General features: G+C 38.8%; 1 protein-coding gene across 1 annotated transcript; it reads left to right on the forward strand.

The window, feature by feature from the left end:
- Window positions 1-8,747: 8,747 nt before the first annotated feature.
- On the forward strand, window positions 8,748-9,705 carry LOC126001741 (olfactory receptor 10G2-like). The gene is given in 2 exon segments (XM_049768981.1): window positions 8,748-9,644; window positions 9,646-9,705. Coding segments are annotated over 2 exon segments (957 nt in total).
- The last annotated feature ends 4,574 nt before the right edge of the window (window positions 9,706-14,279 follow it).

Below are 14,279 nucleotides of genomic sequence, written 5' to 3' on the forward strand. Positions count from 1 at the left end.
TTTGCTGGATGGAACTGAATCGGAGTCTTTGGACTTCAGTTTTGTCCATCCGAATAAAGCAAATATTTCCACGAGCCTGATTGTCTGCGAGCTGTTTACCCACCGTTTCACCTCAGAACCGTGGGCTAGACAGGGTGGCAGACACGTGCTCCGAGCTGGAAGAAAAGGGCCTCATTCTCCATCCCTCCATCAGTCAACCTCTTCAGGGGCTGTCCTGCTACACTGTAGGATGGATCTTAAACCCAAAGTTAACACCATTATCCTAGATAGGAAATTGCAGAAGCCTTTATACCACCCACCAATAGGCATAGACCTAAGAAGTTCAACTATTGTTCCTCCCAACCATAGGACAAGCAAAGAGGTAGAATTCTAACAATAAAAAAATATGCTTGTGATAGTACCTTCCCTTCTCTAGTCAACAATCAAAACTCCAAAACTCCAAATCAAACCAAAACTCCGAACTCCAAACCAAAACTCCCAAGGGTTTGGTTTGGTTTGGTTTCCAAAAAAAACAATGAAGTTGATCTTCTAGACCACTTCCTCCTTAGAGGAAATAGATGCTATACTCCAATCTTATTCCTCATATGGTAGAAGCAGAAGTTGATCTTTCATATTCCACCCAGTAAAAGCAAGTGATGTCTAGATTCCAGAAAGGTGCCTTCTGGGTCCATTCATGAACTGAATCACCAATAGGAAGCAATGAGATAGGATAAAATGGTGTGGATTAGAACAGTCAACACTAACTTCTCACCCACCTCCCATACTCCATTATCAGGGAAGCCTAGTCAGGAGCTGAATACCCGAACCTAGCAGTGGTGTAACTGAATTAGTTTGGAGAAAGTATGACAAACTGGCACTCCTGTTCCCACCTGTGAGACCCAGTGAAGAAATAAGCTTCTCCCTGGACCCAATATCAATCAGGAGTAGGTTTAATTGTTCAACTTCTTCCCCCTTTCCCTGATGAGAGACAGATCAGTGAAAAGTTGATCACCATTCAAAGGTAACAAGGGAATAATTCAATAGTCCCTTTTTGCTGAACAGAAGCAATAGGACATAACAACACTTCACTAGCCCACAGTCCATCAGGAAACTCTCTTTAAAAAAAAAATGTGGAGGCCAGAGTGGTGGCACAAGCAGTAAGGCATCTGCCTTGCCTGCGCTAACCTAGGATGGACTGTGGATTGATCCCCAAAGTCCCATATGGTCCCACAAACCAGGAGCGATTTCTGAATGCATAGCCAGGAATAACCCCTGAGCATCACCAGGTGTGGCCCAAAAATCAAAAAAAAAAAAATTGTGATGGGGAGCCAGATTAATAGCACAGAGGTAAGGCATTTGCCTTGCACTTGGCCCAACCCGGATTCAATCCTCAGCATCCCATATGTCCCCCAGCCTGCCAGGAGTAAATTCTGAGTTCAGAGCTACAAGTAAACCCTGAGCACCAATGGACGTGGCCCAAAAACTAATCATCATCATCAAGTTAAAAATGTGTGTATATTTATATAAATACGTATATACATGCGTATATATATATATATATATATATATATATATATATATATATATATATATATATATATATATATATATATATATATATGGGGCAGAATAATAGTACAACAGGTAAGGAGCTTGCCTTTCACATGGCCAACCAAGGTCCAATTTACAGCACCACACATATGGGTTCTCCAAGTACCTCCAGGAGTGATCACTGAGAATAGATTTAGTAATAATCCCTGAGCATTGTTGGGTGTGGCCAAAAACAAAAATAAATTAATTTATTAAACTATAAGACAATGATGACATATACAAGAAAAAATGGGAAAAAGAAAGGGAAAAAATTTTATTCAAGTGTTCTGTGGAGAGATAGTTTGGATGCTCTCATGTTGTGATACAAGAGTTATATTATGTTGGACTCTTAATTTAGTGTTCATTGTTATAATGTCTTAACAAATATTTTTATTTTTAAATAATATATTTATTTAAGCATCATGATTACAAACATGTTTGTAGTTGGGTTTCAGTTATAAAACAAAAAATTTTAGGGACCAGAGAGAGAGGGCACAGTGGAAAAGAATTTGCCTTGCATGTAACTGACCTAGGACCAATGTTGGTTTGATTTCTAGCATCCTATGTGGTTTCCAAGCCTGCCATGGGCAATTCCTAAGCACAGAGCCAAAAGTAACCCCTGAGCATCACTATGTGTGACCAAAAACAAACAAAAAAATTTAATCCCAAAAAAGGGAAGATAAGTGAGAATGGATGAAAAAAGAATAAAATGAGGGCCTGGACAGATAGCACAGCAGCATTTGCCTTGCAAGCAGCCGATCCAGGACCAAAGGTGGTTGGTTCGAATCCCTGCCAGGAGCTATTTCTGAGCAGACAGCCAGGAGTAACCCCTGAGCACCGCTGGGTGTGGCCCAAAAACCAAAAAAAAAAAAGAAAAAAAGAATAAAATGAGTTTCAATTGTATCAAAAACTATACCTATAATCTCTATTATTGGCCTATTCCTATTGGCCAATCATTAATACCATTTTGTATCAAACATATATCACCATAATTTTTATTCCCTGGTATAAATCAAAAAAATAAACTTCTATGTCCATGTAAAATGTACACATAAATGTCCAAAACAGCAACTTACAACAGATAGTATAAACAATCAGATGTTCAACTAAAAATAGATAAGCAAAGTACAATACATCGATAATTGAATAACAACTAGCCACAAAAGAAACTTTGCTCCTGATATAAGCTACAATATTTATGCATCTAAAATCACTATATAAGTAGAAGAGCATACACGAATCGTCATTAAATACATGACTCCATGCCATTAAATGTTCAGTATAAACAAAGCCATATAATAGAGAGTTAAAGTGGAGCAGAAGTAGGGAGGAAAGTGAAAAAACTAATAATAAACAGAGAATTTTTTTCATCGATTGAAGAACTAGGTACCAATGGTAACAGATAAGCAACTTTGTAAATACTCCAAGAAATACTCAATTGTGTATTTGGAAAGTGGCTGTATGGCACATGAATTAACTTAATAAAGCAATGGGGGTGGTTCTGGAATGCACACAGCCAAATTGGTTCAATCCTCAGCACCCAAAACTTGCCAGAAGTGATCCTTGAGCACAGAACTAGGATTAAGTCCTGAGCAACCCAGTGAGTGATCAAAAGCAAAACAAACAACAAAGAATGCTATGGAGAGGTTGTTTTGTTTTGTGGTGTCATGAATCAAACCCAGGGTCTCACACATATAAAGCAAGCAATCTACTATGAACCATATTCCTGGAAAAGGCAATGGTTTCATCTAATCACATAGCTATGTTGACAGATATTGGATACTTCCACTGTAATTTAAATTAAAATTCACTACAGTTTAAATTAACTTATTGTGAAAAAAAATTTTAAATTGGGCCCTAGGGGATAATTCCACTGCAGTTTAAATTAAAATTCACCACAGTTTAACTCATTGTGGAAAAAATTTTAAATTGGGCCCTAGGTCCCCAACTTTAAATTGTATTACATAGCTATAGTCATTAAAACAGCATGGCATTGGAAAAAGACAACCCTCAGATCAGTGGAATAGACTTGAGTATGCAGAGAATGTTCCCCAGACATACAATCAACTAATCTTTGCTAAAGGGTTAATGAATGAAAAATGGAGCAAGAAAAGCCTCTTCAACAAGTGGAGTTGGTACAACTGGTCAGCCACATGCAAAATAGGAATTCAGACCTCCATCTAACACCATGCACAAAAGTCAAATCCAAATGGATTAAGGACCTGGATATAAGACCCGAAACCATAAGGTATATGGAACAACATGCAGGTAAAACACTCCATGACATTGAGACTAAGTACATCTTCAAGAAAACAGCACTCTCCAAACAACTGTATGTAGAGATAAACAGATGGGATTATATATATATTTTTTTGTTTTGTTTTTCGGGCCACACCCATTTGATGCTCAGGGGTTACTCCTGGCTAAGCGCTCAGAAATTGCCCCTGGCTTGGGGGGACCATATGGGACACCAGGAGATCGAACCTCGGTCCTGATCCTTGGCTAGTGCTTGCAAAGCAGACACCTTACCTCTAGCACCACCTCGCCAGCCACAGATGGGACTATATTAAGCTGAGAAGCTTCTGCACCTCAAAGAAATAATGACTAGAATACAGAAGCCGCCCACATAATTGGGAGAAACTGTTCACGCCAATACCCATCAGATAAGGGGTTAATATCTAAGTTATACAAGGTATTGAACAGAACTTAACAAGAAAAAATATTTAACCCCTTAAAAAATGGGAAGAAGATATAAACAAAACAAAAATGCCCCTAATCTCTTATTTTTTAAATTGGGGCTCCCACATTTTTCATAGAACCTTGGGATATGGAATACTTTTTTAACCTTATATTCTTGCATTTTTCTATAAAACTAAGAAGAAAGGATCAAAGAAAGGCTGGGGAGACCAGAGGCTAAAATGGTCTTGGATGCATTGGTGAGGAAAAAAAATAAGGACAGAACTAAAATATCCAAGCCAAAGAATAAAGGGACCTAAACTTTAACAATCTAAACTTAAAGGGGACTTTTATACTGGTGAGCTGGGGGCAAAGGGTGGTGATATAGGATGTACTGTGGGGCCATTGGTGGAGGGAGGTTGACACTGGTGGTAAGAAGGGCCCTGACATATATGTATGTCATATATATATACAAATATATATTTGTATATTTCAAATTCAATTATGAAGGATTCTGTTGATCACATTTATTTCCAATAAAATAAAATTACAATTACAATATGTTCAAACATAATATGAGACAGTGTCTTATCACATCAATTCAAAGAAAGGAACCACAGAAATGAGAGGTCACCCAAGAATATCTTCAGAGTGTGAAATTTTAGATATGGATAAATGCAGTTTGCTGTCAAAAACAACACTAATGAGAATCTTGGGAATGTAGTTCTCATGGGGAAAATATTTTAGGATTGACATCCCAAGAGGTAAATAGTTTTCTACAAATCTCTTGAGTACTTTCTTCAGAGTTCTACCAAAAAAGATCTAGTTAATAACATAACTGATATAAATTCAAGAATCTTGAATAGAGAGTCTACAAAGAGCCTCAAAGGTAAGTGGTGTTGATTATTATAATAATGGCTGTGTAGACTCTCCCAGAAGTTTGTGTTTCCTCTGCAGAGCAGAGGTCCAATAATGATCAGCACAAACCCAGAGGCTGCTCTGAAAAACTGTTTTTTCTGCCTGCTGGGCTACTGTTCCTGAGGAAGTTCAGTCTCCTCCAGAATATTTTCTGCATCTGTCATGTGAGTCCAAAAAAGAAGTAGGACTGAAACAAATTGATTCTCCTTATGAGAAAGGGTCTCATGTCCAATCTTTATATGTTACATAACTTTGCACAAAACTGTATTTAGTTTCTCTCTGCCCTTTCTTTATTACCTTACCCTTTACTCAGAGTTAATGCTGTAGCCATAATAATTTTTCAATTAAGTATACCTTTCTTCATATTTGAGAATTTTTTTGAACTGATAAAAAGAATTTTTAGCACTTTCATTTATTTCATTTGGCTTAGAGTAAAATAATATAAATAATACTTCTGATTGAGGGGCTGAAGCAGTGGCTCAAGCGGTAGGGCATTTGCCTTGCACCTGCTGACCTAGGATGGATGACAGTTTGATCCCCCAGGGTTCTATATGGTCCCCCAAGCCAGAAGCAATTTCTGAGTGCAAAACCAAGAGTAACCCCTGAGCTTCATTGGGTGTGGCCCCAAAACCAAAAAAAAAAAAAAAAAAAAAAGGGCCCGGAGAACTAGCACAGTGGTGTTTGCCTTGCAAGCAGCTGATCCAGGACCAAAGGTAGTTGGTTCGAATCCCGGTGTCCCATATGGTCCCCCGGTGCCTGCCAGGAGCTATTTCTGAGCAGGCAAGCCAGGGAGTAACCCCTGAGCACCACCGGGTGTGGCCCAAAAACCAAAAAGACCCAAAAAAAAAAAAAAAAAAAAAACCTTCTGATTGAGTCCTCTAATCCTAAGAACCCTATGGTGTCCTTAAAGCCTAGTTCTCTTGACCAACTGACTTGAATAAATAAAAGCCTCTCATTTTATGTAAAATAAGCACATCCATTTTACTTAATATATATTGAAAAGAATAATTATAGCAATAAAATACAGGCTTTGCCTCCTACTATACCTCCTACTATACCTAAATTCTACTCCTTTTTCTTACTCTCTGTTCAAGCTGCCTCACAGACTAAAAGATCTTGGGGGCAAGAGATACAGCATGTAAGAAGGGCACTTACCTTACACACAGCTGACATAGGTTCAATCACCAGCACCCCATATGTTCTCCTGAGCCCACCAGAAGGCCTTAGCACCATCTAGTATAGCCCAAAATAAAAAAAATTTTTTAAGATCTTGGCAAGCTCCTAAACGCAACTGAGCCTGAATAGTTCGGGGCTGGGATATGTTTTAGTCTTTATAACTCCTCCCAGAAGTTTGTGTTTCTACTCTGAATCAGATTGATCCAAACTCAAAGGTACCTCTAAAACCCCATGTCAGACTAGAGACAGCTCACCTGACTGAGTGCATGTACTGCTTATAGAAGATATTTGTTCACTCCTGGGGAGACCCCAGGTGACAAGCTGAGTATAGTCCTTGAGGATCACCAACTATGGGAAAGAAGGAAGGAAGGAAGGAAGGAAGGAAAGGAAGGAAGGAAGGAAGGAAGGAATGAAGGAAGGAAGGAAGGAATGAAGGAAGGAAGGAAGGAGGAGGAAGGAAGGAAGGAAGGAAGGGGAAGGAAGGAAGGAAGAAAAAGAAGGAAGGAAGGAGAAAGAAAGAAAAAGGAAGGAAGGAAGGAAGGAAGGAAGGAAGGAAGGAAGGAAGGAAGGAAAAAGGAAGAAGGAAGGGAGGAGGAGAGAAAGAAGAAAGAGAAGAAAGAAAGAAAGAAAGAAAGAAAGAAAGAAAGAAAGAAAGAAGAAAGAAAGAAGAAAGAAAGAAAGAAAGAAGAGAAGAAAGAAAGAAAGAAAAGAAAGAAAGAAAGAAAGAAGAAAGAAAGAAGAAAGAAAGAAGAAAGAAGAGAAGAAAGAAGAAAGAGAGGGAGAGAGGGAGAGAGGGAGAGAGAGAAAGAAGGAGAGGGAGAAAGAAAGAAAGAAAGAGAAAGAAGGAGAGGGAGAGAGAAAGAAGGAGAGGGAGAAAGAAAGAAAGAGAAAGAAGGAGAGGGAGAGAGAAAGAAGGAGAGGGAGAAAGAAAGAAAAAGAAAGAAGAAAGAAAGAAGAGAAAGAAAGAAAGAAAGAAAGAAAGAAAGAAAGAAAGAAAGAAGAAAGAGAAGAAAGAAAAGAAAGAAAGAAAGAAAGAAGAAAGAAGAAAGAAAGAAAGAAAGAAAGAAAGAAGAAAGAAAGAAAGAAAGAAAGAAATACAGACAGACAGACAGACAGAAATGAAAGAGTGAGAGAGAAAGAAAGAAAGAAAGAAAGAAAGAAGAAGAAAGAAAGAAAGAAAGAAAGAAAGAAAGAAAGAAAGAAAGAAAGAAAGAAAAGAAAGAAAGAAAGAAAGAAGAAAGAAAGAAAGAAAAGAAAGAAAGAAAGAAATGAAAGAAAGAAGAAAGAAGAAAAAGAAAGAAGAAAGAAGAAAGAAAGAAAAGAAAGAAAGAAAGAAAGAAAGAAAGAAAGAAAGAAAGAAAGAAAGCAAGAAAGAAAGAAATGAAAGAAAGAAAGAAAGAGAAAGAAGGAAGGAAGGAAAGGAAGGGAAGAAAGGAAGGAAAAGGAAGGAAGGAAGGAAGAGAAGGAAGGAAGGAAGGAAGGAAGGAAGGGAAGGAAGGAAGGAAGAGAAGAGAGGAAAAGGGTTGAGTTAGTATGTTCCAGAAGAGGAACACGTACTCAAGAGAATCCAGTGAAAGAGGGCTGTGTATAAGAGCCAGTTTTTAGTACTTAAAGATCATGAGAGGATCTTTTGAAACTGTCAGACATGAGCAGTTGAGATTGAAGCTGTGAAGTGATTGTTTCACGTTGTTTGATACACCAGAATCTACTTCTCTCTGCCTCTTTGAGGCATAGACATATCAGTTGCACATATGTTGTTGTACAGACATACCTGGTTCCTCAACTTCCAACAATTGTACATAGTGTCTGAAGGAGTATTACAGAGCACAAAAAGATCGATCAGCATCAGGGAAGTTTGTGATATGTAGGAAAGCAAAGTCATACAATTTATGATAATTTTTTTTTGGTTTTTGGGTCACACCCAGCAGTGCTCAGGGGTTACTCCTGGCTCTACACTCAGAAATCGCTCCTGGCAGGTTCAGGGGACCATATGGGATGCCGGGATTAGAACCACCATCCTTTTGCATGTAAGGCAAATGCCTTACCTTCATGCTAACTCTCTGGGCCCCCATGATAAAACTTTCTAATAAAATATAAAATGTCCTCTTTTTACCTCTTAGACTCTGGTTATCATATAAGAAAGCATTATTTTAGGGGCCAGAGCAATAGCACAGTAGGTAGAGCATTTACCTTGCATGCTGCTGACCCGGAGACAATCCCTGGCATCAGTATGGTCCCTGAGTCTGTCAGGAGTAATTTCTGAGCACAGAGCCAGGAGTAACCCCTGAGCACCTTGTGGTGTGTCCCAAATATTAAAAAATTAAATTAAAATAAGGTATTATTTTACCACTTTCTTCCCTCATTGTACTTCCCTCATCTGATGTATCATTTATTTTAACAGATTAGATATGGAAAAAAACATAAATGTATCCCTGGACACTGTGCTGACAGAATTTATTCTCCTGGGCTTAGCACATCCTGCAAACCTAAAGATCCTGCTTTTTCTGGTCTTCCTCATCATTTATATCTTGACTCAGCTGGGAAACCTCCTCATTCTGCTTACTGTATGGGCTGATCCAAAGCTCCATGCACGTCCCATGTACATTCTTCTGGGCGTGCTCTCTTTCCTGGACATGTGGCTGTCCTCAGTCATTGTTCCTCGAATTATACTCAGCTTCACTCCAGCCAGCAAAGTAATCCCTTTTGGTGGATGTGTGGCTCAGCTATATGCCTTCCACTTCCTGGGTAGCACCCAGTGCTTCCTCTACACCTTGATGGCCTATGACAGGTACCTGGCCATATGCCAGCCCCTCCGTTACCCAGTGCTCATGAATGGAAAGTTATGCACCACCCTTGTGGCTGGAGCTTGGATAGCTGGTTCCATCCATGGCTCTATCCAAGCCACCCTGACCTTCCGCCTGCCATACTGTGGGCCCAATGAAGTAGATTATTTTTTTTGTGACATCCCTGCAGTATTGAGACTGGCCTGTGCTGACACAACTATCAATGAGTTGGTGACATTTGTGGACATTGGGGTAGTGGCTGCCAGTTGCTTCATGTTGATTCTTCTCTCCTATGCCAACATAGTCCACGCCATCCTGAAGATTCGCACTGCGGACGGTAGGCGCCGGGCCTTCTCCACCTGTGGTTCCCACCTAACTGTGGTTACAGTCTATTATGTCCCCTGTATTTTTATTTATCTCAGGCCAGGCTCCAAAAGTCCCTGGACGGGGCAGTGGCTGTATTTTACACGGTTTGTCACACCATTACTGAATCCTCTCATTTACACATTGAGGAACCAGGATGGTGAAGTCGGCTCTGAAGAGAATAACAACAGGTCGAGCAGTCTGCGAGAGAAAGCAGTAACTAGTTTTACACTTATGTCACTGTCTAAACTTGTGATAGCTACTAGCTATTGCATTTGCAAACTTTCAACTAGCATACTAATTTAAATTAAATTGAATGTAATTTTCCTAGGAAGCAGTTTCTGGTGGTGCTATTCTTAACCTCAAAACACTTGACCATCGCACTTTTACACTTCTCTGACCCTGCTCTCAAGAGAGGGAACAATCAAAGATGAATAAAGCTCTATCTAGGAAGAGAAGGATTTAGTCTAGGAAAATATTTTAGAACCAAACAGCTAATTCTGCCTCATCACCCTCAGGCCTTACTCCTAATTTCCCAGGTCTCTAGGCATTCAGGATTGCTTAGTTCAGAACAAGCAAGTCATCCTTCTAAGGTACTTTGCATCTGTGTTCACCATGTTGGACTTCGGGTCTGTCCACATGCAGCCATCGCCAAATCCTGTTAACCCTGCCTCAGCGATGTCTCTCTGGCTCCCTAAGTCATCCCCAGTCTCATTCATCCTGACATCCAAGTCTTCTTTCTGAAACCCAGAACTTAAAAACATCATTCCTCTCCTTTGGAATGCTCACTACTGTAACTGCAAACAAAAATCAGACTTTTTTTGTTGAAAACTGAAAAGACAGAGTGTTTTTCCTTGCTGGAGGCCCTGTACCACCTAGTTCCCTAAACACTGCCAGAGATGACCTTTAAGCCCAGAGTAGCAGCCACCTAATCACCACTAGGTAATATCAAAAGAGAGGGGGGGGGGAGAAAGAGGGAGGGAGGGGGAGAGGGGGAGAGAGAGAAAGGATAAGAAAAGAAAAGAAAAGAAAAGAAAAGAAAAAAGGAAAGGAAAGGAAAGGAAAGGAAAGGAAAGGAAAGGAAAGGAAAGGAAAGGAAAGGAAAGGAAAAGGAAAGGAAAGGAAAGGAAAGGAAAGGAAAGGAAAAGGAAAGGAAAGGAAAGGAAAGGAAAGGAAAGGAAAGGAAAGGAAAGGAAAGGAAAGGAAAGGAAAGGAAAGGAAAGGAAAAGGAAAGGAAAGGAAAGAAAGGAAAGGAAAGGAAAGGAAAGGAAAGGAAAGGAAAAGGAAAGGAAAGAAAAAAGAAAAGAAAAGAAAAGAAAAATCTCAAAACCTTCCCTAAGGAGCTGAAACAGGGTGAGTATCTACTTAACTGTTGATTCCTGGCACCACCAGAGGCAACTTCCAAGCACAGATCTTTGAGCACTGCTGTGTGTGACCCAAAACCAATAAAATATATAAAATAAAATGCAAAATTGGGGCAAGGGATGAAAACTTGCTTAGCATGTTTTTATTCCCAAAACTAGAAAAATAAATAAAATGCTAAATTCTCAAAAACTAATCCCAGCATATTTCATCTCCAAAGCCTCATGAACTCTTCTGTCCCCATTAATTTTCATGCCTAAACATTATACTTTCTTGCTTTATTTAAGCTTATTCCTGTATCAAAAATACCCTTCTTTCATCTCCACAATGGTAAACTAATGTCTTATGCTACTTTCTTGTGTGTGTGTGTGTGTGTGTGTGTGTGTGTGTGTGTGTGTGTGTGTGTGTGTGTGTGTGTGTGGTTTTTGGGTCACACCCGGCAGTGCTCAGGGGTTATTCCTGGCTCCATGCTCAGAAATCACTCCTGGCAGGCACAGGGGACCATATGGGACACCAGGATTCGAACTGATGACCTCCTGCATGAAAGGCAAACGCCTTACCTCCATGCTATCTTTCCGGCCCCCTTATGCTACTTTCAAGGCACAGAAAAAACTCCTATTCCTACAAAAAGCTTTTCCTGATTTGTCCATTAGTAATTGAACTCCTTCTGTATTCTTACAGTCATGTGAATTTTATTACAGCATTTGTTACAGATTGGAAGTGTATTGTAACAAATATCTGAATCCCTAGATAACAAAAAGAATGTTCTGTTAGGATCAGAGAGATAGGACAGCAAGTAGGGTGTCTGCTTTACATGCAGCCAACCTAGGTTCAATCCTTAGCACCACAAGATGGTCCCCCAAGATCCTCCAGGAGTGCTCCTGAAAAAGTGAGTCCAGAGTAATTCTTGAACACAACCAAAAAAGGAAAAGATTGCTCTATTAGTGCTTATCATGCACCATGTGTGGCAATATAACTATGTTCTCCCAAATTAAATATGCAGATTATATAAAAGTATATAATACTTTTAGTCCCAGTTTTCAAAACTAGCATAAGAACATACCCATGCTCTTTCCTTCACTAGACTGGAATGGCACATGACGAAGACAACTCTATAAGAATCTTGTCAGAAATGGAATCATGTCACCTGTCACTTGCAACTCAGAATTAGTATTGTAGTTGTATTGGGGCCAAAACTGGCAGGTCTTACTCCTGATTCTGCACACAAGAACCAGTCCTAGCCAGACTTGGAGAATTATATGGAGTGACAGGGATCAAATCCAGGTACCAAGCTTTTTACCTTGCTTTTTATACTGACCCCTCACCTCAGAATTTTAATGGCAGAAAGAGAATTTCATCTTCTTTTATCCACTAATTTGTTATCAAATTATTTTGTTTTGGCAACTTTATCCTACACTAATACAGCACTTAATGTTTTTATTTTTCTTTTTTGCCATATGGGATCAAAGCCAGGGCCTCACACATTCCAAGTTAATGCTCTATCAAAGAGCCACATCCCTGGCCCAATCATTTGTTTTCATTAAACGTAACTAGGAAAAAAATTTTGAACTGCATCTAAATTTCCAGGAAACTTTTTGGCATTATTATCACAGTGCCAAATAGCAAAAATTCATAAGCCATCTAGTCAGTAAATTCAGGGGTCCACCAATTAATCATACAATATTTTCCTGACCAGTTCAAGTGGGTGTAAAGGGCTGGGATTTATTCCCGGTGAAATACCCTGGTTTTAACTGGAGAATCAAGGAAATATTTCAAATAAATTAGAGAAATGGTTCAAAGGGATAATATCCAGTCAATCCCAGAAGGCCACATAATGCTCCAAGCACTGGCAGCAGAAATGACCCCCAAACACATAGCTTCCTAGGAATAACCTCTAAGTAGCACTGGGTGTAGCTCAAATTCCAATAAATAGAAAAATAAATAAATAAAATGAGAGACAGAGGTCTAAATTACAGGGCATTATGAAGACAAGTAACAGTGGTTCCTTCCAAAAAAGAAAGACCATCTAATTATTTCTTCTATTTACTGACAGTTTTTCACTCATTAGGATATGTAAGGTCATGCTAATTCTAATTCTTTGCAAATTTTTTATTGTGGTAAAATACACATAACAATATAAACATAAAAAATTATAGCATAGCCCAGTGATATCTAATAATAACACTTCAACATTGTTAAATATCCATTACCTCCCTTATTATTTGAATAACTTTTATTTCTTTTTTTTTTTTTTTTTTTTTTTTTTTGGTTTTTGGTTTTTGGGTCACACCTGGCGGTGCTCAGGGCTTACTCCTGGCTGTCTGCTCAAAAATAGCTCCTGGCAGGCACGGGGGACCATATGGGACACCGGGATTCTAACCAACCACCTTTGGTCCTGGATCGGCTGCTTGCAAGGCAAATGCTGCTGTGCTATCTCTCCGGGCCCATAACTTTTTTTTTTTTTTTTAGTTGATTGCTGTTATTTAATTGATTTTCCAGTATTATGTTGAATAGGATTGGTGAGAGTCAACATTCTTGTCCTTTTGTAATCTTAGAGAAAAACCTTTCAGCTTTTCCCCATTAAGCACGAATGGTGAACTTTGTTAAATACTTCTTTCTCCATCTATAAAAATGACCTTGTTTAAATAAAACATTATTTTGATGTGCTGTTAAATTCAGTTTGCTAATGTATTGCTGAGATTTTTCGTGTCTCTTTTCTTCAGAGAATGGCCTTCTTCTTTACTACAGTGTCATAATATAATGTTCATATTAAGATAATACAGACCACATAAAAGCATATTTTCTTTCATTTTTTCTAAGAGTTTGAAAAGGATTGTCACTAATTCTCTTTCTTAATGTTCATTGGGATTCACAGGCAGTCTTGGGCTATTGCTAGGTGTTGATTGTTTGATTGTAATACAGGGGTTCAATCCACAGCCTCACACATGCAAGACAAGTGCTAGACAAGTGTAGAAATTTAATTTTTCTAGATTTTCCAATGTATCAGCATGTGTTATTCACAGTATCTCACTTGTAGTTCTGCAATAACAATTATTATGTTTTTTCTTTCATTATATAGACTTACTGAATACTTGATTTTCTTGGTTAATCAAACTAAGAGATTGTTCTGTATTATTGCATTATTTTCTTCTGCTAATGTGGTTATTTGGTTTTTTTTCTCTTTATCTAATTCCTTAAGTAAAAGGTTGTTTAGGGGCCATAGCAATGATGATACAGTGAGTAGGGTGCTTGTCTTGCATGTGGCTGACCCAGGTTCAATCCCTGTCATTCTATATGGTCTCCCAAGCCTGCCAGGAGTGTGATTCCTGAATACAGAACCCTGATTAACCCCTGAATACTACCAACTGTGGTCATCCGAGATAAAAAGTTAGGTTGTTTATTTGAATTTCTTGTTTTCTTTTTTAACATTTT

Source organism: Suncus etruscus, chromosome 2 (genome assembly GCF_024139225.1).
Source record: "Suncus etruscus isolate mSunEtr1 chromosome 2, mSunEtr1.pri.cur, whole genome shotgun sequence".
NCBI classification, from domain to species: domain Eukaryota; kingdom Metazoa; phylum Chordata; class Mammalia; order Eulipotyphla; family Soricidae; genus Suncus; species Suncus etruscus.